This window comes from Protopterus annectens, chromosome 12.part0, assembly GCF_019279795.1.
Source record: "Protopterus annectens isolate FY-2018-M chromosome 12.part0, PAN1.0, whole genome shotgun sequence".
NCBI lineage: Eukaryota > Metazoa > Chordata > Ceratodontiformes > Protopteridae > Protopterus > Protopterus annectens.
In genome coordinates this window covers 17,467,104-17,493,918 of record NC_056746.1, presented here as the reverse complement: position 1 = coordinate 17,493,918, position 26,815 = coordinate 17,467,104, and the positions used below count along the sequence as shown (strand labels likewise).

The 26,815-nt window shown below is 41.7% G+C and overlaps 1 protein-coding gene across 1 annotated transcript in view; it reads right to left on the bottom strand.

Moving 5' to 3' along the window:
• The window catches only part of APEX2 (apurinic/apyrimidinic endodeoxyribonuclease 2), a 401,945-nt gene that overhangs the window by 130,427 nt on the left and 244,703 nt on the right, over positions 1-26,815 (bottom strand). The window contains exons 4-5 of the mRNA XM_044089062.1: positions 22,646-22,792; positions 20,881-20,950 (exon numbers count right to left, since the gene is read on the bottom strand). Coding sequence (XP_043944997.1) covers positions 20,881-20,950; positions 22,646-22,792 — 217 coding nt within the window. The remainder of the gene's footprint in view (positions 1-20,880; positions 20,951-22,645; positions 22,793-26,815) is intronic.

Genomic DNA, 26,815 nt, shown 5'->3' with positions numbered 1-26,815 from the left:
CTTGTTTGTTGATGTACCAGACTACTGACATACTGTCTGTCTGAATTGCAACTGTCCCTAGAGGGAGTGTATCCTGGAATGCTTGCGACACTAACAGCTCTGTCCTCATCTCTAGAACACTGATGTGCAAGTTGGCCTCTAGTTGGGACCATGTGCCTTGAACTGTCTTTCCACAAATAATACCCGCATCCGTGGCCACTATGGATTGGGGTTGGGGAAGAATAAATGGTTGGCCCAGAAGAATCTGATCAGAGTGAAGCCACCATCTGAGGTCTTGTTTGCAATGATCGGTTATCAAGATTTGGTAAGACATTGGTTGGTAAATTAGAGTCCACTGGGTTGCTAGTAGCCATTGTAGTATGTGCGTGTAAAACCTTGCTAGAGGAACTAGAGTAATTGAGACAGCCACTGAACCTAAGGTTTGAAGTAACAATCTTGCTGGGACTCTGTCGCTTTGGGGGATCTGTCTGACTAGAGCCCTGATGCTTAGTAGTCTCTCTGGAGGAAGGGAAGCTATTCCTGAGACAGTGTTTAGATGAGCACCTATCAAATCTAGTTGTTGGGGAGGTTGCAGGATGGATTTTTCGAGATTTATAGAAATGCCTAGAGATGTGCAGACAGACATGGTGTAGTCTCTTGCCTGTTCTAAGTGATGCCTGGTGGTAGCAGTAAGGAACCAGTTGTCGAGGTATGGAAAGACCTGAAATCCCTGCAGTCTGAGGTGTGCTGCAACCCACTGCCATGCATTTGGTAAACACCCTGGGGGCTGTGGTGAGTCCAAAGGGTAGTGCTCTGAATTGATGATGACTGGCTCCTAGCTGGAAGTGTAAAAACCTTCTGGAGCTTTTGTCCATCTTTATGTGATAATAAGCATTCTTGAAGTCTACAGGGCACATACAGCTGCCTTTTTCCAAGAAAGGAAGTATGGCTTGTACCGAGACCATCCGGAACTTGGCTTGGTGGACCGATTTATTGAATCGACCGAGATCTATTATGGGTCTCCAGCCCCTGGTTTCTTTGGCACTAAAAAGAATCTTGAGTAAATTCCGGATCCTGCTTGGTCTGGTGGGACTTCTTCAGTTTTTGGAGTTCTAAGACCGCAGCTTCCCTTTGATTGGGTGGAACATCTGGGAGTCTTTTCTGTGGTTTGGGTGTTGTAAATAATGGGATCTAGTAACCTCTGGATATTATTCCATGCACCCATTTGTCCGAAGTTATCAATTGCCAGGCTGGTAGGTGCAGGGATAATTGTCCCCGACTGCCTCCAGAGGAGGGGCAAACAGGCATCTGTTCAGGGATGATAGGAAGTACAAGAGCAAGATTCTCTGGACCCTTGATTCTGTGGTCCATTCCTGCCTCTAGGGCAGCGTCTTCCATGGTTTCCCCCTCTGCTCCAGGGGAAATCTTTGCCTTGTGAGTCGTAGAAAGGCCCTTTGGATTTCTTAAAGCATAGTCTCCCACTCCTCTGACTGCTTGAGTAAGGTCGCTGAGGGGTGGAGAAAAGTATGCCTATGGCAGACAAGGTCTTACCATCCTGCTCACTTCTGGCTAGAGTTTCTTTAACTTTTGGGCCGAAAAGGGTTGAGCCATCAAAGGGAGCATTGACAAATGATGCTTTGAATGGCTCCGCAAAGCCGCATAAGCACATCCAGCAGTGCCTTCTGATGGCTATACCTGAACCCGCCGCTCTGGACATCCCTTCAGCTGCATGTGCTATGAGCCTCATGAACGAATTTGAAATAGATTCTAAGGTACCAACTTGGGAGGAAACGGTATCTCAAACCTCCTCAGCTATTGCTCCTGACAGAGTATTTGAAAGTTCCTTAATCAAATCTCTTTGTAATCTGGTAAAATGTGCCATATAATTCAAGGACCTCAGAGCAAAGGTCGCTGAAGCATAAACACGCTTCCCAAATCTGTCTAACATCCTAGACTCCTTGTTAGGAGGATGGATAGTATGACTCTCTTCTGCAAGTTCTCTCTTGGTGGCTGCTGCTACCACCATGGCGTCAACAGGGATTCCTTTCGACCAATGTGGTCCCTCTTCAGGTGCAGACAATACACAATCCAGCCTCTTTGGGATTGGCTCTATGCTGCTGGGTATCTTCCACGCCCGCTGAGCAATCAGTTTGACGAGATCATCAGCGGGCGGAGAAATCCAAGAAGTGGAGGGCTGGACGCGAAAAGCCACCAGGTATACTGACTCCTCTGAGGAAGGCTGGGTGGACGACCAGCCACCCCCTCTTTTTAAGGATTTCAAGGATGTCCCCGAAGGAAACATTTCAGGGGGTGACCTAGGGGAGGCTTTCCTTTCATCAAAGTCAGTATCTTCGGTGAAAGAAACTTCTGGGGAGTCAAGGTGCTTCCTCTTGCACTTCTTTGCAGGGACTTCCTCAGGGGGATGTTCCGGGGAAGTTTTTGAAGAGGAGACCACTAAGGTGGGAGTCACCTGGGACTTTTGTGCCCTCTGCCCAAGGGATGAGGTCAGTGGTAGCTCCGGTTGAGAGGAAGGGGAAGAAATCTGTCCAGACATGGAATGCAAAGACTGGGAATCCCCGAGAGATAAAGCCTTCTCCATAATACAGAAAGCAGGTCCCCCTATAGAGGGTTGGGAACCCAGAACCGAAAAAGACTGCTTTGGAACCGGGGTCACACCCCACACTGAGGAGACTGCCCCCGTACCAGGAGCCTGGGTATGAACTTCAAGGGCCGACACTCGGAGAGGCATGGACGGCTCAGACGGAACCGAAAGGGTACCATGCATCTTGGAACCGATCAGCGAGTCCTGACCTGGGAAGCTCTCAGAGATACTCAAGGCAGTTGTCTGAACCGAAGACAGACATGCTATACGAACCGACTTAGTCAGAGCCGGGATTATCAGCATTGAGGACTCCAAAGGCTCCGATAGATTTGGATAAGGAGTGTAGGTAGTGTCATAGGATGTGTAGTCTCAACGCCAGATTGGCTCAGAACCGAGGGCAGTCCTCTTGCCACAAGAAGCTGATTCACTAACCTCATAATGTCCTGTTCAGATAAACTCTTAGTAGACCCTCATCGATAAAGTGGAAGGAGACCTAGCTGGTCTGACCTCCACAAAAGGGGCGTCTACGAAGGGGTCCACAGTCGGGGAATACGTGGTTCGTGGGACCATGTGAACTTTTGATGTCTCCGGTACAGAGTGTTCAGTCGGAACAGATACCAAAACTTCTGTCTGCTATGAAGGCAATTTTGAGGTTTTTGTCAGGTCTCCCGGAGACAAAGAACTCTTCGGTGCCAAGGAAATTTTTGGTATTTTCTTACTTGGTTTCGAAGAACTTGGAACCAAAGATGATCTTTTCTTTGAACTGTAGAAAGAAGTTCCCGCTTCCCCAGTTTTCTCCTTAGAACCAGAAATGGCCTTGTCAAAGGAAGATTTCAAAAGGTCTTTCAACACAAGCTTATTTTTCCTCTCCATTAAAGTGCGAGAGGAGAAACAGTGGCAAATCGCACAATTTTCTTGAAGATGAATTTTACCCAAACAATAAACACAAAGTGTGTCCGTCAGAATTGGGCATTTTGCCATCACATTTCTTGCACCTCTTAAATCCTGAGGCACCCTTTGAAGGTTTAGAAGGGGATTGTTTTTGGTCCGCCATTATACTTGATAAGGAAAGAAATGGAGAAGAGATTTTTTTTTTAAACAATACGAAAAAAAAAAATATCAACAATGATAACCTAGAATACCTCAAATGGTATTTTAAAGAGAAGGATTACCAACTATGGTAATCAAAGAACTTTACCGTTAGGTAACAAAGATTGTGAGAAATTCAGTAAGAAGAAGGAGCGGGTAGAATTACTAAAAAAGTGATAGGTAGTAGAAAATTTGAAATAGAAAAATTGAAATAACACTTACAATAACTGCCAAAGCTAGAGAGATACGAAGGAACAAGTCTGGTCTGTGAAGCGGTAAATGAGATCTGAGGTAATCTCTGTGAGGAGCATTATGGGTAGAGCCTGGCTCGGGAGTTTGGACAGCACGAACTGAAAAAAAAAAAAAAAAAAAAAAAACGGTTGAGTCGGTTCCGAGGGTTCGGAACCGAACCCACCATTAAGGATTAGGTGAAGATTGACAACATCAGATATATTGTTTTCCACATTAAAAAACTTAATTCACATTTTGTAACGGATTCAAATAGTGATCAAGTCAGGGCTTGTAACACCAAATTCAAATCCCACAGTGGAGTAGGATCTTTAAAGGGAGGTTTTGTAAATGCCTTACAGAGTCATGATAAAGCTAAGGTAGAACTGTCAACTCTGACACAAAAAACAGAAAGAGCATCTAAATGTACTTTAACCGTCGATGAACTGACCCCCTTCATTAAAAATAGTAGCCAGAAATTCACGAACTGTGGGTACTGGTACTGAAAAGGGATCTATGTTTTCCTGTTGTGCCCAAAAAAAAAACAAATCTCTTCCACTTAGTTTTATCTTCCTAGTGGAAGTTTTTTTGCGAAGACAAAAGAATGTGATGGACAGAGGAGGACAGCATGGGCTGTATAGCTATCAACAGAAGTGGAGAAGCCATGCAGTCAACTTTAGAATCAAAATGTCAGGGTGAGACTGAAGGTCTGAAATTGGATTCAGGATCCAAGGGGGATGAAGTAAATGAGGTCAAAGAAAGGGCACTAAATCTGATGAGGCAAATAAGAGGCCATGAGGATTACGGTGTTCTTCAATCATGATGCTTTCTGAAGAAACTTGGGGATCAGAGGAGTTGGAGGGTAAGCATAGAGGACATTGGGGATCCAATTGTGATGGACAGCATCTCTCAGTGACTTCCCCAGTGGGGGGCGGGGGAGGGGGTCAGGACAAAAAACCTGCTGCACTAGTTGTTGCGGGAGATGCAAAAGGTCGCAGCACGAGTGGCCCCATTGGCAGAATATCTTCTCTGCAATTTTCTTGCTGAGAGACCACTTGTGAGGCAAGAGGATGGACCTGTTCAACTTCGCTGCTACCACACCGGATTTCCCCAGAATGTGCATTGCTATCAGAAATCGACTGAATGAGATCACCCACTACCCCACTCTGAGCTTCTTGCCATAAGGAGTAAGATCTGGTTCCTCCTCGTTTATTGATGTACCAGACTACTGACATATTGTCTGTCTGAATCGTAATAGTCCCTGAAGGGAGAGAGTCTCAGAAGGCCTGCAATGCTAGGAAAACTGCTCTCATTTCTAGGACACTGATGTCTGTATTGGCCTCTTCTGGAGACCAGCTGCCTTGGACTGTCTTTCCCAAGAAGTGCCCTCACCTAAATTGGGATGCGTCCATGGTCACTATGGCCTTGGGCTGAGGCAGTATAAAAGGGCAGCCTTGTAAAACCTGATCTGAACAAATTCAGCACCTGAGGTACACTTTTGCATGCCTGAGTTATTTTGATTTGAAAGAACAAGGGCTGGTACAGGATGGACCACTGATTCTCATAGGGTATCTTACCAACAGAACTAGAATTATGGCAGCAAACATCGACACTAAAGCCTGTAGAATCAATTGGACTGACAGTGAGGGATTTTGAATTATCTTTTGGACTTGAAATTTAATTGTTTGCACCCTTGGCAAGGAATGGGAGGCTGTCACTGATACAGTGTTGAACAAGCTTCCTGACTCCTACGAAATCTAGCACTTGAGTTGGTTCTAGTTGTGATTTGTTGAGAATGACTGTAATGCCTGCGTGACAGCACAACTGGGATACATAAACTCTTGCTTTGATCAGGAGACGCCTGGTTGGAGTGGTTATGAGACAGTCATCCAGGTAAGGAAAAGTACAGTTGTGTACACTTACCATAAATGTAGATGTTCGAGTGTATTCACTGTTGCAGTCATTACATTTGGGTTATCTGCTTGCAGTAGCCCTCAGTCGGCCTGATTAACAAAGTCTTGGTTCCTGCATCGGTTGTTGTCCCTTCTTCCAAGACGTCAGGTCGTCAGGGGTATAAAACATGCAGCCGACGCCATTACATCAGTTTTTTTTGCCCCAGATGTCAGGTGCCCCCCCTAATGGGAAGCAATTAAATCTATAAATACAAGGATATACCTCCAACAAAAAAGCAAATACACCAAAAAGCTTTTTGAGCATAGTAAGTGAGAGTAGAGGTATAGCCGAAAGGAGGCTGGAGGAAGGGTAACCAGGACTGCAACAATGAATACACTTGAACATCTACATTTATGGTAAGTGTACACAACTGTACTATGTTCTTCGTGTTTCACTGTTGCAATCATTACATTTGGGTAGATTCCCAAAGCTAAGGTTGGGAGGAGGAATTTAAATAGAAGTAGGACCAGCTATAAGGCCCTGCAAGACTGCAGTGGCAAAACCAGCTCTGGATTTAGAGAAAATTGGCAAATGATAATTCTTGGTGAAAGTATGTACAGAACTCCAGGTAGTAGCTTCTAGGATGTCCCTTGTAGGGACACCCCTGAGAAAGGCTGTAGAGGTAGATGCAGCCCTGGTTGAATGGGGTCTGATGCCCTGTGAGATGGGTTTTCCATGGTGCTTATAGCAGAAATGAATGCAGTGGCCTATCCATTTTGAAATGGTTTGTTTTGAAATAGCTTTCCTCTCTGTCCCTGCAGCAAATGCCACCAGCAGTTGTTGATTTTCTTTGAGGTTTGGTCCTGTCCAAGTAGAATCTAAGCTGTCTGTGCACATCTAAAGAGTGCAGTATGTTCCCCTTTGCTCTGTGGGTTAGGAAAGAAGGTAGGCAAATGAATTGACTGATTAAGAGCCACACTGGATACCACCTTGGGCATGAAGGAGGGATTGGTTCTGAGGGACACCCTGTCCTCATGAAAGATGATGAAAGGTTCCACTGCCATAAGGGCCTGTAATTCAGATACCCTTCTTGCATAAGTGATTGCTAAAAGGAAAGCTGTTTTCCAGGAAAGAAATTTTAAATCTGCAGTAGCAGCTGGCTCGAAAGGAGGTAGAGTGGGTTTCTCCAAGACAAATTTAAGATCCCAGGCTGGAGTTGGAGATCTTCTGGGTGGCCTTAGATTTTTGGCCCCTCAGAAGAACTGCTTGAGCAGTGGGTGAGAGAAGAGGGGAGGCTCTGTGCTATAATGACCTGAAATGGCTGAGGCACAAATTTTGATGGAGGAAAAGGACAAGCCCTTATGAAGCATCTCAGTCAAGTATTGTAGAATCTGAGGTAAACTGGGCACTGCTGCACTCATTCCTTGAGATTGGTTCCAGGCACAAAATCTTTTCCATTTTGCAGCATAATATTTTCTAGTACTCTGCCTCCTTGCCTCTAAAATGATATCCATCACTGATTTACTGAGGGATAGTAAAGGAGAGATGCAGTAATTAGCCAGGCTGCTAGGTTCAGGGTTTGCAGCTGAGGGTGCAGAATCTGGTTCTCCTGTTGAGACAACAGGGAAGGAGTCTGAGACAGGTGCCATGGAGCCAAGCGTGACACACCGCACAGGAGTGGGTACCAGTGTTGGCGAGGCCAGTCTGGTGCAATTAAAATCATCCTTGGCTTGTCCTGTTTGATCTTTAGTAGTACCTTAGAAAACAGAGGCAGAGGGGGAATAGGCATAAACTGATAGGTTTTTCCAGCTGAAGGATAGAGCATCCACTTTCCAAGCTAGCTCGTGGGGAATCCTTGTGCAAAATTTGTCCAGTTGATGGTTCTGGGGGGAGGCAAACAGGTCTACATCTGGGCTCCCCATTTGCTTGTCAACATGTTGAAAATCCTTGTTTCCAGTTTCCACTCGTGTGGGTCCATGAGGTTTCTGCTTAGTCCGTCTGCCAGTGTATTTCGTTTTCCTGGCAGGAACTGTGCTTGTGGATTCACTTGGTAGCTCAAGGCTGTGTTCCACAATGCCATGGCTAGTCTGCAGAGGGGGTAAGAATGTGCACCCCCCCTTCTTGTTTATGTACCACATGACAGTGGTGTTGTCCATCTTTACCATTAGTTGTCTTGGAAGAATGTGGTCCTTGAAGGCTGTCAGAGCATTCTGTACAGCTAGCATTTCCTTTTGATTTATGTGCAGGTGCATTTGACTTGGGTTCCATTTGCCCTGAATGCACTTCCCTGCCAGGTGAGCCCCCCATGCATAGTCTGATGCATCTGTTGTTAAGATTTGGGCGGCAGGGGATAATGTGAATGGTAGTCCCCTGTTTTGGTGGCAGGCCTCTGTCCACCAAAGGAACTCTAGGTGTAGGCAAGGTATGACAGGAATCCTTGCTTCTAGATCATGTGAATGTTGACACCATAGGCTTTTGAGATACCATTGTAGTTTCCTCATATGCAGCCTTTCATATGAAATTAGAAGAATGCAAGAGGCTATGAACCCCAAGGCTTGCAGTATTTGCCTTGCAGATAGCTGTTTTTTTGTGGCCACTTGTTTGAAGTAAGTTGTCAAATGAATCCATTTCTCTGGGGTGAGGAAAGCCATCTGGGAAGTTGTATTCAACAGGGTACCAGGTGGGATTTATTTTCGTTTATGGTGAACCCCAGACAAGTCAGTACCCTTTGAACAAAGGCCAGATGATTCAAAAGAATGTCCCGGCTATCTGCCTGAATTAAACAATTGCCCAGGTATTAGTATATTTGAATATTTCTTTGCCTGCAAAATGCAATGACTGGAGCTAGGCACTTTGTGAATACCCTGGGTGCAGTAGATAAGCCAAAGGGCAGTGCAGAGAACTGCTTTGAAGCGCAGGTATCTGCAAGACTCCCTGATAGGGATGTGCAGGTATGCTTCTTTTAAGTCTAGTGTTGCCAACATGCATCTTTGCCTAGCATAGGAAGCAGCTGGTGAAGAGTCAGCATTTTGAATTTTGGAATCACCAGAAAGGTGTTTAGAGTAGAAAGGTCCAGGATAGGACGCCATGTATTGCCTTTTCTGTATACCAGGAAAAGTCTTGAATAGAAACCTTGTCCCTTTTCCTTTTCTGGTACTAACTGAATAGCCCCCATGTTTAAGAGAGAGAGAGTACTTGATTTTGGGCCTCCGCCCACTGATTTGGGGGTAGATCTGGCCACCCGCTTGGTGTTGGTAACGTGTGGAAGTGAAATCTGTATCCTTGGGACACTATATTTAAAACCCATTTGTCCTGGGTAATGAGTTCCCAGTTTTTGGCCTGCAGACCAATCTTTCCATCTAAAGGAGCATTCAGTTGGGAAGTGCTTGGAAGTTTTAAAAGCAAGTAATTGAGACAGTTTTCCATTAGGGGGGAGTCTTACTACTCCCAGATTTGGGTGCGGAAACCCCCCCACTGCTTAGTCTTGTGTGTCCTTTGGGACTGAAACCTGGGGTTTCTGCTGTGTTTGGGTTTGGCTTGAGAAGACCTGGAAGGGGCTGGAAAGGACCAATTTTTAGAGGGCCAGTGCCTACTAAATCTAGGAGGCTGAACTTGTAAGAAATCTTTTAACAGTTTGCATAGATTTAGCTTTATCTTCCATCTTTTTAAGAACTTCCTCAGCCTTGCTGCCAAACAGGCAGTCCTGATTTAAGGGAACATCCAACAATTTAGCTTTAACATGATCAGGCAAATATTGCTCCTTAAGCCAAGCATGCCTTCTGAGCACAGACCCAGTAACAGCAGCCCTGCAAGAGGCCTCTAATGAATCAAATCCACATTGCAAAGTATGTTTTCCAACCTGTTCAGCAGAATGCATTAAATCCTGTAATTCTTTATTTTCAGCACAGTCAGGAATCAACATCATTTTCTGTTTAAGCAATCCAATAACATGTTGTTGCTACTTTAACATATGAAACTGGCAGTTTAAAGTCCTAATGGCCAAGGTTGCAGAAGTGTAAACCTTCTTACCCCATCTATCCAGCACCCTGGAGTCTCTATCAGAGGGGGTAGGATTTTTAACAGTAGAAGCTTTAATGCCCTTGGGTCCCTGTGAAATAGTCTCTGGATCTGCAATAGGATTTTTAAAAAGGAACTTGTGTGAATCAGGAACCCTGTAATATCTGTCGCATTTTCTGGGAGCAGGAGGCAAAGAATCAGGGGTCAAACTAGATTCTGAAAAGGCATCATCAACAATGTCTAGTACAGGAGGTATAGCTAAAGGCCTATGCTGAGGCAGGAGTAAGAAATCCCTAAGCCTCTTTTTCTGAATCAGAAAAATCATGGCTTTCCCAGTGGAGATGCTCCCTTAGAGTATGTAAGGTCTCACCAAAAGAAAAATCCTCTGGAGGGGAAGCAGAGAGAATAGAGTCCTATGCATCAGAATCCTCTTAAGTAGACAAGGACAAATCCAGACCATCAAGAAGAATCAGAAAAATCAGAATCCTGGTCAGAGGATTCATAAACAACTTCAGTCCTAGGTTTCTTAGAAGGGGGAGGTTGGCTTCCCCTGATTGGAGTTATAAGATCTTCAGCCATTCTTATCATTTGTTTTTTAGGCTTAGAGGCCTGAGCATGCGACCTGGGCATCAGTTTCTTAGGCATGGTTCGAGATTTTGGCCTAAATGAAGAAGGAGGCGTCGGTTTAATATGCAAGTCTGTAGGCCTGAATACACCCTCAGAAGCTGGTGCCTGCACATCGGCTCCGGACCTATCCAAGGTAGACACATCAGCAGGTCCCACAGTTGAAGCATCTCGCGGCATACCGGACTACGAATGGGTCTCAGTAGAGGCCTGAGAGTCAGAAGTAGCGGGTATCGGGGGCTGCGAAAGTGCCTCACTGAGTACCGGCGAACTGGTGACTGGCTTAGGGGAAGCGACGGCGGCAGCTTTGGTCCACGGCGACCTGTCTGTCTATCTTTGCATTTTTTTCGGAATTCCGGTAGTCGGATGGCTAACCGACGACATTTCTGGATAATTAAACAGAGAACCAAAATATTTAGAGGCGAAAATATACCAACGATGGATAGTACGCTGATTAAATAAAGCACAAAACCGACAACAAGGTACGTCGTGGTCAGGGCCTAAGCAAGGAATACAGTATGAATGAAAATCTTTGTGAGGTATTTGCTTTCCACAAGTAATGCAATTATTAACTTTTACTGACATCGGTAAGGAGCTAGAAAAAGTTTCCCCAACGAGGAACTTAGGTTTAGTTGAAGACTTCGGTTCTGAAGCTCGAAAACGAAAATTTCAGGAGTCTGCCGACCGGCACTTGTGAATTGCTTCTGTTTCGGGCACCGCACGGCAAGAAAGACTGGTGTAATGGTATCGGCTGCATGTTTTATACCCCTGATGACCTGATGTCATGGAAGAAGGGACAGCAACCAACGCAGGACCCAAGACCTTTTTAATCAGGCCGACTGTGGGCTACTGCAGGCAGATAACCCAAATGTAATGACTGCAACAGTGAAACACGAAGAACATCACTCAGAATCCATGCAGTCCAGTGAGCTACTACTACTGTCATGCATTTTGTGAACACCCTGAGGGCTGTGGTGAGGCCAAAGGGCAGTGCTCTGAATTGGTAATGACTGGTTCCCTGCCAGACACGTAGGTATCGCCTGGATTGTCTCTTCATTTTATGTGATAGTACGCATCCTGAAGAGCTACTCAGCACATCCAGTCATCCCTGTGCAGGAAAGGCAAAATGGACTGAACCATGACCATCCAGAACTTTGTATACCGAACAGATTTGTTCAGATTGCTGAAGTCCAAAATTGGTCTCCAATCCCTGGTATTCTTTGGCACTAAAGAATCTTGACTAAGTTCCAGATACCTTCTTGTCTGGGGGGACCTCTTGGATGACACTTTTTTCTAACAGCTTTTTTATTTCTAGAGCTGCTACTTTCCTCTGACTGGATGGAACATCAGGAATTCTGTTTATTGTTGAAGGAGGGAGTAGGGAAAAGTTCATAGTTCATAGGTAGGTACTAGGCTATCGACCCTAGGGCCCATACAAGCCTAGCCAAAAAATGTACCCTGGCTTTCGCCACCCAAGAAAATTATTTTCCTGTGCCCCTGTGTATTATAAACCTCTGGAAATAATCCTCTGCACCCATGTATCTTCTGCAATATCTAGCCAGGTTATCTGGTGCAGGGAGAGACAACTCCTGACTCTTTCCAGAGGTGGACAATCAGGCCTCCTCTTTCAGGAGTGCTGATAAGGTCTGTCAGAGAAGGAATACCTGGACCCCTGGTTCTGCAGGCTTCCTCTGCCAAGCAGACAACATCTTCCATTGGAATCTCCCCTCTGCTCCTTGGGGAACCATCTCCATGTGGATCATGGAAAGGACCTTAGGACTTTCTGAACCACATTTTCCGACCACCTTGATTACCTGAGAAGCTTCTTTGAGGAGTTGAAAAATGTATACCCACTGCAGACAGGGTCTAACCATCTTACTCACACCTAGAATGTCTTTAACTTTAGGCAAAAACAAAGAACTTCCGTTAAAAGGTACACTGACGAAGTTGGACTTCAAGGGCTCAACAAAATTCACACAGGCACATCCAGGCAAGTCTCCTAATGGAAATGCCTGAACCTGCTATCCTTGTGATACCATAGTAAAGTAGTAACAACTAGAAAGAAACATCAAAAATGTATAAATCTATATCAAGATTAACTATCTTTTAAAGTTTTAACTTGAGCAATAATAAAAGTGAAGGAGCACCATAACTGAAAGTGCAGTCGACCTGTTCAGGGTGGAAGCAAACAAGATTTGAAGAGAAAGGTTCTCAAGGGATTAGAGGAAAGTTTTGAGGGTGCTCAGGGCACTGGAGCACTAACGAAGGGGCACACTGTATCAGACAAACAGCTTGGTACCCGACAGTCAGATCAGATGGACTGATGAAATAGTATCTATGTATCCACATAAGAATTGGTTCAACAATATCCATATTTATGGGGAAGAGGACATAAGATGAAGTATTTAGGTGTATGGATTAAAAAGGATTCTGTCACAGCATCTAAAGATATGTGAGGAGAGACTAAACAAAAGATAATGCAATTTTTGAGAAACAGGAAGCTCTTGTTAATATAGATAGTAAGATACAACCAAATGAAAATGTTTTTAGTTCCTTTAGTTTTACATACAGGTCAGGCATATTTTTATCAAGCAGAGGAGAAGCTGTGGATGATAATAGAGAGTTGAAGGAATTTATCTGGGAGGGACAAGAGTTAAGTGGGATAGGTTGAACTCCCAACAAAACAAAGTGGTTCAGGAGTACCTGATTTGAGGGGATACATTACAGCTATGCAGATAAAGCTTATACAAAACACAAACAGAAAGAGATGACATGAAATTGGGAATTTGAGAAATAAGGAGAGAGCAGGATTTTGGAGCATGTACTTGGAGATTAACAGTGACATATATACAGAATATTATATTAAGAAACAAACAGAAAATATTACAAGAACTAAGCCAACATAGAAATGAAGAAATGCAAAAAGGATGAAGAGATACAGAAAAGAGACAAAAGAGGGCTGGGACTTGTAATATAAATTATAAAGAGAAACAATGCACTGGAATTAGATAATAAAAGATGGAAAGGTCAAAGAGTGGGAGAAAGCCAAGCAGATGTTTGGACCACAGATTAGATACTGTCCTCCTTATCAGGAACTGATAACAGAGTAAGAGTAGAGGGAAAGAGATGGGGAGTACAAAGCAAAAGCCCAGCTCTGGAACAATTTTTAATTGAAGTGTAGAAATGGTGCAGCGTAATTAGTATAAACCAAGAACCATGCTAAAAAAAATGCCGAGGATCCAAAATGGTAAAAGCAAGAATTTTTAATAACGAGCTTGAGCGCTTTCATCTCTCTATGGAGACTTCATCAGAATAACCATGAAACCAACCATTATACTAGGCTACCAGCATTTCCATTGGATAATTAAAAACTGTGAATCATCATTTAAATTTTTTAAAGAAAACAGGATGTTAAAAACACATACATGTATAAGTCTATTTATTACCTAGTGAATAAAACTTACTTTACTTAAAAAAATAGATAAAATAAAGTATAACTTTTCAGCCTTCTTATTTAAAACTGGTGCTATGGAAACATATCTGTTAAGCCGTAGGGGGAGAGAAGCACATAATCTAAGTTGCCACATAAGCTCTCCATTGCACAGCCATCCCTTCCAGTCTCCATCTCTGCCATTGCTCTTTACTTTCTCCAAGATCCCAAAGGAGAATTTTTTTAAATACCATTACAGCTGGTAGAGTGTTGGCATTATTCACCTTCCTATTAGTAATGTCATACAGATCTTCATAAATGCATGCCTTAAATGCATGCTGTTCTTCCAACATAATATACCGGGCAGCTATCACACTTAACCAAATATACCATTCTAGAGGTGGAACAATTTCCTGTACAAAATGTTATTCTGCTTTTGAGCATGTTGTCTAACACCAGGGTTTTTGTCTTAATACATGCACACTGCTTACAGCTTTCACAAACCATAGTTGCAATCTCTGGTATGTTATTTTCATACAGCTGTTTAAAGTTTTTCCCAGTTTTGGGACTGAACATGGGTTCAGCCCCCACCTTGCTATACACATCTGTGTTTACTCTAAAAATATTCCAGTTTCTTCTTATTTCCCTGATTTCTTTGGAAAACTGATTATGTTGTATAATAAGTGTTTTTTCGTAATTAGCCTCCTAATTTTCATTTGATGATTTATCCAAACTAAGACCTAATAGCGGCTTGTAATTGTCTCCCATTCATCAAAAACTTCTTTGATCAGGCCACTGACTAAATTCATGCGGTAACCTCTCATAAAAAACATTGGTTTCAGTTTGACTAGTTCATCCCATACTTCCTTCCTCATGTTGTGAGGTCATTATTGCTATTCTTAATGCCTGACCTTTAACTAAGCTTTTCTTTTAACTGTAGTGGGGCTGCCTGTAAAATGCATTACAGAATGTCTCTTTCCTGTAAACACTGGATTTAAATCCATTGGCTGAATGAGAAGTAAGAGTACGTAAGTAATTAATATGCACCCTATTCCACCTATAGGTGAATTTTACGAATTCTTTGGCGCTATTAAGATATTAAACAAAAGAACATTCTCGCTGCCTCTGTACCATCCCATAAAATAATATCATCCAAATCTTAAATAGAGGTGGAGAGTCTTAGAAAATTCACCATTGAGCACATATCTGTTTTCCCATCCTAGTAGGACTATATTGGCAAAAGCTGGGGCGCAGGCTGTGCATATTGCTATACCCTTTATCTGTTGGAAGAACTCTGCCGCAAAAAATATACATTTATTTTCCAGAATAAGGGACATAAATTCTACTACTAAACATACTTTATCACTGGATACACAGGAGTGTGTGGTAAGAGTTTCATGAAATGGCTCCAGTCCTTCATGTTTGGGTATAACAGAAAATAAATCAGTTACATCAATGGTCAAGAATATCGGTTCTTTCTTCCACATACTATTCAAGTGTCCCAGGAAGTCCCATGAAGCTTTTACAAGGTGGGGGGTTATTTTGACAACATGTTTTATCCATTTATCGACCAAAATTGGAAGGGGTTGAGTTTTTGACTTGTACTGAAACCATTGGTCTAGAGGGGGGGTGTCTATCACATTCTTATGTATTTTCAGAATGCTGAAAATAACAGGAATTTTTAACTGAGTTTAGAATAGAAGGTACTGTTAAAAAAGGGTACTTACTATGAGATATAAAATATTGCATAAATGAATCAATTAGGGGAGGTAAGAGAAAGATGGGAAGAGAGACTGGAAAAGCAATTTACAAAGAAACTGCATGCCACTAAATTATGCAACAAAGTTTATAACATTTAGGACTTCACGAAGTGTTTCCAAAGTTTTTTTTTTTTTTTAATACTTCAAGTAGACTTTAGAAGAATGTTCCTTTGGGTAAATAAACACTGGAGATCCACAGGGAAAGACAGAGGTAATTGAAAATGTGCCTTTTGGGGAATGAAAGAAGAAATTGTCAGAATTTAAAAATTATATACTGGCTTGTTTTAATAAACTTTTGGGGTGTTTTCATTTTTATTAATTCTCTGAGCCTTTGTCTTGCTAAAGTCCAGCTATATTTATATTTTCATTTCACAGATTTTAAACATTGCCTACAGGAAATTATTCTTTTAAGCCAGGATTTGGGGATCTCAATTGCCTAGACACAGTAAGGCCTTACTAAGTTTAATGCTATTGGCTGCCAAAAAAGCAATTACTTGAAAATGAATATTAAAATCTAAATCAACTGAAAGTGAAGTACTGAATACTGCAAAGGAGATAACAAAATCTAAAGGTGGAAAATGAAAGCAAATTATATACAAATAAATGGAATTTGTGGGAATAATGCATGCAGAATACTAATGTTCAGGAGGAAAGGGAGTGAGGTTTAAGAGAAGGATAGAACTGACTAACCTATGTAACACTGGAGTGACTTTTTAACACTTGTTAAAAAGAAAACATGTAAACAGCATGAGAATAACAATGGGAACTGTTAATACAGTTTGGTGACTTTTCAATTAACTTGTACCAAATGTCATTTTTAAAATTTGATTTGTTAAAGATGTTACAAATAAACACAATGGATACAGCAATCAGGAAATCTCCTCATACAAGGTTTCTAGGATCACAAAAAGTGCTAAGAAGTGGGTTGCAAGGGCACTGTACCTATGGGAAGGCGTGGAAGCTTAGACATCCACAGATAAAAGCAATTGGAGAATCATTCTTTGAACTCTTGTCTACGATCCTTGTAGCATTCAAAGATGTACTTTTCAGCAGTTATCCTTTAAATCCATTTTGCTGAAATATATGAAGAAATGCCTTTTTCAACAATGCCAAAAATGGATGGGATGGGATAACCCACCTCAAACTGAACAGTAATTTGTTATACTTCAGGTACGCACAATGACAAGCTGTCAGGTATAATATGAAGTAGATTTATTCTGACTGAGCAAACCAAAGATTCTTAAATAGTTTCTGTTTTTTTTTTAAATAGATTACAATAACCTACTAAGCTAACAGTGATTTTTTTTGTACTTTCCATTTTGTCTACATCCTTAAGAAGTTAAGACGCAAGGACCCCACCAATGCAGTCTTACATCTACAGATGGAAAAATGCAATGTAATCCCCTTACCAATCAATTGATAAATAAAATGTTGCATTCATAGGTTCATACTAGGCTATCTGCCCTAGGGCATTTATAAGCCTAGCCAGAGTGTGTTTGGCTTTTGCCACCCATTTTAAATGAATTTTGCTATGGCCTTTTTCGAGGTTAGTATACTGTGCCTCTGTCTAACAGTGACACAGAAGTGATACCCAGGGTAAACCTACGATCTCCCATCCACTCATCAAGATTCCTCTTGAAGAGAGTCAATGAGGGACTCTGCCTAACCTGGACTGGGATTTTATTCCAGAGTGAAGGGAGCCTCTGGGTTATGAATCTGTCCCTCCAGCATGTCCTATTTATTTCAGTGCTGAGGTTCAAGTCTCTCGAGCACGTAGCTCGATGGGATTTGGATTTTCTGAGGTGCAGCATGTCCATTAATTCCGGGTTGGACATGGCTTTATACGTCAGGCACAGATCGCCTCTGAGCAGGCGGTATGCCACTGAGTAGAGCTGGAGTTTCTTTAACCGGGCAGCATATGGCATCTCTTTGAGCCCTTTGATCCTCTTGGTGAGGTACTTTTGGGGTCTTTCCAGTTGCTGCAGGTGTCTAAGGTACATCCCAAAAGGGGCATTGTACTCAATTATGGGCCTGATGAGGATGAGTAAAGAGGCACGATGACCTCCCTGATCTAGATGTGAATCCCTTCATGATTAGGTGGGCTATATAAAATGTTTTTCTAACCACTTTGGCCACGTGGTTGTCAAATGAGAGATTGCTATCAACTTGGGTCCCCAGGTCCCTAATTACTTCTTCCAGATTAATGGATTACCACCTATGTGGTAATTTGTGGGAACTTTGTTTTTGCCAAAGGGGATGACTATACACTTTTTGGCATTTAGCTTGAGGCCATGGCTCTGGCACCAGTTGTCTGATGTCAAAATGATACATAATGCCTGAGACACCTGGGATAAAATGGATGCACCTCATCTGTCCAGTAGTCACTGTGCAGAAGATGCCTAGCTGACAGGCTCTAAATCCATCTATCCACAACCCCCTTTTCCCCCATTTCTGCACATGGGGTTGGAGTGACACTTCAACGGTGACAATCATCTACAGTCAAGGTTTACACCACCAGGTGGCTAGGCCTGCCGCTGTAGTTCTTCCACACCACACGCTCGCAAACGACACACCTATGGCTAATTTACAGTGTTTAATACACTTACAGTCGTCTTTGGAATGTGGGAGGAAACCAGAGCACCTTGAGGAAACTTGCATGAACAGATACATTTTTTTCTTTTAAAGTAGTGGTGATGGGCATTCAGTATCTCTTCAATGAAAACATAATTACAGGTTTAACTGTTGAGTGTACACCCTAACCTTCAAGAAACTTGAATGTCAGGGCTCCTCATATTTTCCATATGCATATCAAGAAAATTTTTGAAGAAAATTAAATGACAAGTGACTTCTGACTATAATGGCATTCATAAAGGTTGCCAAGGACTCCCTAAAGAAATATCGGCACTCAAAATGCCACGTGTCAACAAAAGAAAAAAAAAAAAGACCAAAACTCCAGAAGAGCAAATCTCAAAAAATCACTTCTCCTTTAAACTACTTTTTTGTGGGCGGGCAAGCTCTCCTGACCCCCCCCCCCAAACTTATATAGAACTCCTCCAAAACCACCATGCCTCTGAAAAAGTGAATACTCTGGGAAATATCCATCTTGGACTTGCTATATGCAAGTCTCTTTTTCAGTCATTCAAGCTCCGTGTTTCAGGACTTGTTCTAGCAGGTCCCAACATTTCAAATACTTAACCATTGCAACAACAACCTGCTCATCACACAGGACATTAAAGGCAGATGAAAGGCATACTTCCCAGCAGCTTCTGAATGAATAAAATCATACAGAAGCTGTACTCCTCCATATACAACTTACAATGGAAAAAAAAAAAAAAAAAAAGAGCCCACCCTAGAAGAAGTAAGAACAGCACTACAGGAAAAAGTCAAGGAAAGTACCAGATTCAGATGAATTCACTGCATATATGATCAAGATTTTGGGTGAATTAGGGGAGAAACTGGTCAGAAGGCAATCATAGCAGTATGGAGAGAAAGGTGTATTCTAGACGACTGGAGTATAAGCATTCTAAAGACAGTGTACAAGAACAAAGAGATAGGAGAGAGGTATCAAACTCCTAAACCACTGCATGAAAGTACCGGAGACTGTGTTAAACGAATACACAGAGTAGTAGAAAGTAAGACAGAAGGTAAGCAATTCAGGATCAGCAGAACCAAACTGATGTTTGCAGAAACACAGATAGTGGAGAGGAAGTTTGTTGAGGAAAGAGACCAGATAGGCATTCATCAGGAAAGAGTCCAAATGTATATTTCTAGACTTGGAGAAAGCATACGACAAGGTCCCAAGAAAGTTGATTTGGACAGTCTTGCAATAGCTCACAGTTCAAGAAACATTGGTAGAATTGGTGCAGGCTATGTACAAGGACCCACTGACACAAGTATGAATAGGGTCCAGGTTCACAGAGGGGTACAGAGTGGTAATAAGTCCGCAGAAGGGTTCAGCTCTGTGCCCACCACTGCTCATACTGGTGATGGGCTACATTAGCAAATAGGTCAGCAGAGGACATATCAACAAAGATGCTGAATGCAGACAATGTGGCATTACAGGCAGACTGAGCAAGAATGTCAGCAAATGATAGGGGGAATGGAATGTAAACTGAAGGCACATGGGATGAAACAGAATGCAGATAAGACAGTTTCTCAATGGATCTACTGGAGCTGCTTTGGCTTCCCCTAGGCTCAATCTGACCCATGTCTGAGGTTGGTAAGGACACAGAAAATGCTGGTGCAGTGTAACACTGTTGCCAGGGAGTGTGTCTTAATCCTCTCCCACCCTGCAGCAGCCTTGCAAGATCTGCAGTTGCTGCTTAGAAGAGATGCATGCGTACTTCTGCAAATGCAAAACTTCTTGACCAAGCTGTATACCACTTCACAGTGCAGAGCTTGCCTGGCTTGTAATGCTGCTACTGTAGAGAGCTTGGGCAGACTTTCCCACCCCAGGATGGGTGAGCTGGTGCCAGCCAGTAACTTTCACCCCACTCCTCTCCCCGTCCCTCTAGCATCTACACCATTAAGTGAACCCACATCAGCTGGGGCTCAGTTAGGGCTATATATACATCTGTTGCGTAGGGCATGACTAAACTGCCCTGAGATTCTGAGGTATGTCACCACTTTGAGAGAACAACTGAACAAATTTCCCAGGGTGCAGCTAACTTGCCTGCCACTTCTCCAAGAACTCTTGATGCAATAAATATATCTGGCATTCATTTGAGTATACTTAATACCATCTCTGTAACAAACTGTCTGACAAGCCCCTTTCCTAATTTGAAATCTTTCCACTTCTTCCCTGCAGTACATGCTTTCAGACTGCCACTGTGTACATTTATGCCCGTAAATGTCATACATTCCAACCCTCTCTTCCTATCCTTCGGAATTACCATCCCATTCCACTCTTCTCTAGCTGTGCTTTGTACCAACAATTTCAAATTCAGCACAGATGTCCTCAAAAGGTACAACCTTTTGAAATCTATACAGTATTCAGGATAATGATTGTGTATTTATTCAGCTCCTACAGAATACTCTAGTTATATTTTATTACAAGGCCAAGAAAGTGTAAGGAGTCTGAAAATTGTTTTCCTTACATGGCTTGATCAGGTCAAAGCTCACAAGGGCACTGTAAATAAAATGGAATCAATTTACCTCTACAGCACATTAAAAGTTCAACAGACTGACATATCAGTATCAAGTAGACAGTTTTACAACCATTACAATTCAGTTGTTTTTAATTGTGGTGAGCTACGTACCAGCTTATCAGGTTCACAGTGGTCTATGGGTCTATGCGATGTGTTGACATCTCCCAATATAATAACATGGCTAGGAAGGAAAACAGAATTTAAAATCTTAAACTTTTCTGGCATGCCATTTTGATGAGTTACATTTAATGAGCTACACATCATTTTCCATCCCCATTCACTAGACTGACCACATTTCTTCTGCTGCACTCAAATGCTCTCTGATGGGGGGACACTTGTTTCTTATAGGCTGGTACAAAGACGGGCTAGCTAAATACATTCCTGGTTGATCTGCTATCAAGTATCTGCAGGTTTCAAACCTGTTCCACTGAAGGAGGTCTCCTTTCATGTACTGCTTATTAGCCTTACCCTTATCTTAGCATGACAAACGCACAGCATCCATTCTGGTCTGTTCTTCTAATAGGGCCCTAACATTGTTTTTTCCATCTTTATAATTTTCAAATTCTTCTGACTAGAGAGACAATTATACTGTAATACTTATAGCACGAGTCCTTCGCCCCCTTACACCAACACTCTGAGCTCCTTTAATAAACTGTCTACATTTGCAAAATACCTGACTCACTTGGCACAAGAAATGGCAATGACCAATTTCTTCAGTCTAGGCCAGTCTACACTCTGAACTCTGACGATGGACTGAGTTCAATGGCAGTTAGGATATATTAATCATTGCTTTGTGCTGCTAAACAATCTAACTCGTACAGAGTTCCTATAGAATACTTCCTTTCATATTCTGTATTTCTCAGATGATATGGAACAATGGAATCTTTTCTATTTTAGTCCACTGGTATACATACTCAAAATGGCTTAAGGCCCATTCCACAATGGAATGCTACACTGGTACACCTTCCTCAGTTGACCGAGATCACACCTCATTCAGGCTTGACTATTTATGCTCAGACAGAGGAAGATCAGATTTCATTCTGAGATGCTTCACTGGCTGAGTTCCTTCCAAGCTGTTACAGTTACTATGCAATGAACATTAACTGAAGTAACAATGCAACTAGCAGAGGCCTCTTTCTGTTGATGTATTAATGGAATGTTGGATGTCATTCTGGGATGTCCTCAAGACAAACTTATATGTACTGGAACTGCTTCGGCACACTGGGTGTTAATTCAGCAGTTCACTGACCCCTGCATTTTGAATGTCTCAGTTAAGTGGACACCCTCCAGCCTTAGTGACTATGCCAACTGCCCTCGGTATATTCTGCATCACTCTGAAATCTCCAAGTTCCTCTTTTTTCTGTTATATTAGTGAGCTCTCTCTCTCTCTCCCAATCTTACTGAGAGGACATTACCTATTTCTCTACCAACCCTAATATGGACATCCTGTTGCCATTCTGGCATGTTCTGACAGATAACACCTATCACTAAATTCCAGGTTATTCTACACTGCCAAAGGGCCTCCAATTCAAACAGCTCAATGTCAGGACCCTTGCCTGTAAGCTACTTTGCCCCAGTCAAAGGAGTCTTAACCCATCATCATGAAAACCTACTTTGGTGCCTCAGACCTAACATCCTGAAACAATCAATCAGTTGTTCTAAATTCATTGTGAGCGTCTGGATTAAGCCATCTATTTCCAGATTAAATTTACTTACTAGCCAAGTCCTGCTCAGATTTTGAGTTGTTGCAACAGGTGGACTTGCCTGGTCTTGCCCTGTAAGCCTGGTAAAGCTATAAACAAATATACCTCACATCTTAAAAAAAGAAATGAACCCATTTCATTACAGGCATGCAAATCTCCCCAGCCAAACTAACCTTCCGCTTTGAAGAATGGCCTCTGCTCTTGCTTGAAGAAGCTGATAAAACTGTAGTTTGTAGACTCCACGTTCTGGCTTTTCTGGATCCGCACGAGGGCAGTACACATTAATTATGGTCAACTTCTCCTCCTTTTCATCAGATGTGCTAAAAATTATAAAAATTCATTAGAATTTTGTATTACATTCAGTCTGCTCTATCACCTCAGTTGATACCCAAAAAATACCACTTTTCTGTCTGCTGTGATACACCCCATCTGTGTTACCTTTTTTCCCCCTCAAGAAGGTACACTGACACAGTAGGCAGAAGACTGCATTCACACTTGTCCAAGAAAAGGTCAGTTGCAGCCGTGAACACTAATCTATGGTTACAACCTAGCTTGTATTTCTTTAAATCCTGTATGTAAATTGTTCTTTTTAATGCATTCTCGGAGCTCTTCTCCCCGGGCCTCAACTGAAAACGGGCCATGTTGACCCAGTGGACTTCCCCGGTAATCAAACATCCTAGCTGAACTGGTGCACCAGTGTGGCTGGTTAAGCATATGGCAAGAAGGCCTCCTTTCTCCCAATCATATTAACGGCACAAGCAGTGTAACCTCTAATGTTTGTCACACTTAACAGGCAGGACATGCAAATATAGTCTGAAGGCAATCACTTCCCAGCTTTGTAGCTCAGGTACATATATATGGTGAACATTATCAAATCTTCCTGCCTATAATCATGTTAAAACATGAATATGTCAGTGTTTAAGAACCTGAGTAAAAATGGAAGATAAAACTATGAAATGCAAATACCGTAATTTCTAATTCTGATTTAAGATTAAAAGCATAAACAACACATCATAATTCAGATAGATGTCAGAAAGCAAAAAGGAAGTCTAAGATGGATCCCTTCACTTATCTGGTTGGCAAATTAAAAAAGAAATGCACTGCAAAGTGGCTTTTTGCATGCCCTACATTTCTGAGCCCAATAAATGGCTTGACATTGTATCTTTTTTTTACAGGTATTACAAATAACAGGTGTGTTTAAACCCATACAAGAAATGGTTTACTGTATAACAAATGATACAATTACTGAATATCGATTATGCTTAAAAATAGAAAAAAAAAAACAAAAACCCTACTGTGAAGAGTTTTCTCTCCCTCTCAGCTAAGCACACTGTTGCAACTAACCCTTTTTCATTTTTTTTAGCCCATAAGATCTGCTATTCTGGAAAGAAATCATATTGATTAGTTTACATTTTGATATTTCTGCTTCACTTCTTGTGTGAAGAGTTTTACAGCACCTCAGCTTGTATATTAAAGAGCGCACACCCTTTAAACACCATCTTAAAGGTGCATACTATAAGCACGGTTATCTTGCACTTTGACTTTTAAAACAAAATGTACTTATGCTATGGCCCAGTCTACCTCTGACCATCAAGCCTCTCAAGAACACCCTACGAGTCCCATTTGTACTCTAATGGCATCCATCTTTTGCCTATTCCTTCGCTTAGAGGTGAGATTAGAGAACTGGAAATAGTGATATATATGTTTTTAACACCTTTATTCAATTATCACTTGTGACACAAACACATTTACATTTATATAAAAGTAATCAAACTGTATTAAGTTAAAATTAACAAACATTATGCTTCACATATACTGCTAAACATCATATAACCTAAGCAACCTTAACTTATTCATTTTCTGCCCTCCCTTTTTTAAACAAGAAATCTCTTTATTAAACCATCACTCACGACATAAGCAATCATACATTTATATAAATGAAAAACCACACTGACAATCCCAGTAGCAAGCATTTTACATCACAAACCATAGTGATAGCATAAATACTACAATCAGTATGAATAATAAGCCTCAACTCCCATAAGGCTACCCTCCCAGAATGTTGTGCAATGGATATAGATGCAGTGTAGTGATTCACTCATGCAAGTAACTTAAGCTCACAGATGTCCCCACCTCCTTTATGGTTCAGACATCTAAATAAGTCTCTCTGGAGTTTGCCTTGTTCATGTTTCCAGAAATATGCCCCACACCTTCTCACTTACAAAAGAAGGATAGCCCCTTTATTTCTCCCTCACCCCACTCAATTTCTGTAGTGCTGGGGCTATTATTTAAATGCAATCTGCTCAGGTCACAGTTAGGGCTCTAGCCCTCTACTCCACACAGCCAGCCATTAGCATAAAAGACTTCAAAGGGAAGGTAATCATCTGTGGCCTATGGAGAGAAAAGGCATGTGACCCAGCTGCAATCTGATTTGCTGGTGTCTGAAATGGACAGTTATTGTTCTAGAGCAAGACAAGGTAAAGTTTCTCTTGAACAACAATCTTAGTTGCTAAGAAATGGTGGCAGTTATGAAAGTGCAGCTTATAAAGCAGAATGTAAAGTCTCTTCTTCACACTGGCAACAATCCAGTCTGATCCAACAGGCTGCAGTGGTGCTTCTGGTTGGTTGAAAAAAAGCAGCATCTGCCAATCCCACTGAACAAGGAAAGAATGCAGGCAATGGGACAGCAGTCTCCAGCTGGGATATTAAAACACAGTTCCTGCGATCACTTCAGTGTATGGATCTAAAACCCAGTCCCTATTACTTTTCTAATTTCTGGGTCCATACGTCCTGCAAGCAAAGATCAAGTTTACTTGACAGGCTGTTGGGTCAGTATTTCAAGATGCATCTTTATAGACCAGAAGAAACTTGGACAAATCTCAGGGTACTGTGTGAATGCACCCCATTTATAGATATTGCATTCATAGTACTGATAGACTTCCAATAGTAAAACAAAAACACAGTTGTTTGGAGTTCAGTAGGAGAATGCAATGTGATTATGAATAATATCTACACTGTATCCCACCCCACTAAATGTTACTTGAATGGCAATAATTTTGGCTTGCTGCCTGTGTACTAAAATGCAGTATAAAAAACTTACTGCCAAATTACCTTTTCTGCATATATGCAGTAAATGAACATTTGACAATGTTTATAATATCTTGTTCCCTTGTTCTTTTTGTCAAAGGAATGACAAAATAGATGTACCAGTAGCCTTCTTCCATTTAAAACTTTGTTCAAGTAGGAATAAAACTGAATGTTGTATTAACAGAACTGTTGCGTCTTTTGCAAGTAATTATATTTTCCTCCTGTAAAAGTTCATTGATCTGCAACTATATCTTCAGTCTGCTTAACTATTAAAAGACAACAACGGGATATTAAATAAAAAAATTCAACCTGCTGTCTGTTTTCCTCCCTGTTATTCGATCCAACCTAAAGAAATGTGCGTTTATGCTTTAAATAAATATCCAATCTACTTTTTTCCTCCGAAGCATAGTTTCTTTCCGTAGTGTTTTACTTTCATTTTTAAAAGCAAGTTCTCACTCCGTTGTAAAACCTGCTTGTGGCTCAGAAATGCTGACATCATATCTGCCACACATCTGCAGTAATTGCCAGGGAGTTTCCGCCCACAAACTGACGTCAGCACTACCATACTTGCATGCTCTTTATCTTTAGCAGTAGATAGTGACCCTCCCATAAAGTGATGTCAGTGCTGTGTTGTCCAGCCCACTCCATTAAGGTAATAAAAATCAGTAACTGGCTTGTGGAACTCTTTTTCGCTGTTACTGTATCCTGCCGACTATTGTGCTCACGGACTTCCTGGAACACTTTGTAGCTGTACCCTGCATCTTCTGTTTTAATAAACTTGCTTGCTAAGGTAAGATTTGTACATTTCATGGCTGTTTTCTCTTTTTACAGTCGCTACACGAAATTCCCGTTTTATAGAGAGGTAGGATAATTTAGTTTCTGAGGGTACTTGGTACCACGTGCTTCAGCGATTTGTATCTCAGTCTAGTTCAGTTGCTGTAAGGTTATCCACATTAAACTTTGTTTGTGAAAGTTTTAATAAAAAAATATAATTTCCAGTTCCTGCGCATTGTAATATAATGGGTTATTTATGGAAAGACAGTTACTGTACTATTATCACTGTAAATAATGTCTTACTGCTAGCATTACTATGTGTATAGCTTTAGTAGCTTTCATTGGGCATAAAAGTTTGCATTTGTCTATCGTACGCATTTGTTCTTTAATTATTGTGTTATATGCGATTGCGTTTGGGCCTATCTTCATCAGTGGATTTTGGTCGTACTGTTAGCGTGTAAGGTGATAGCAAGTGATATGTT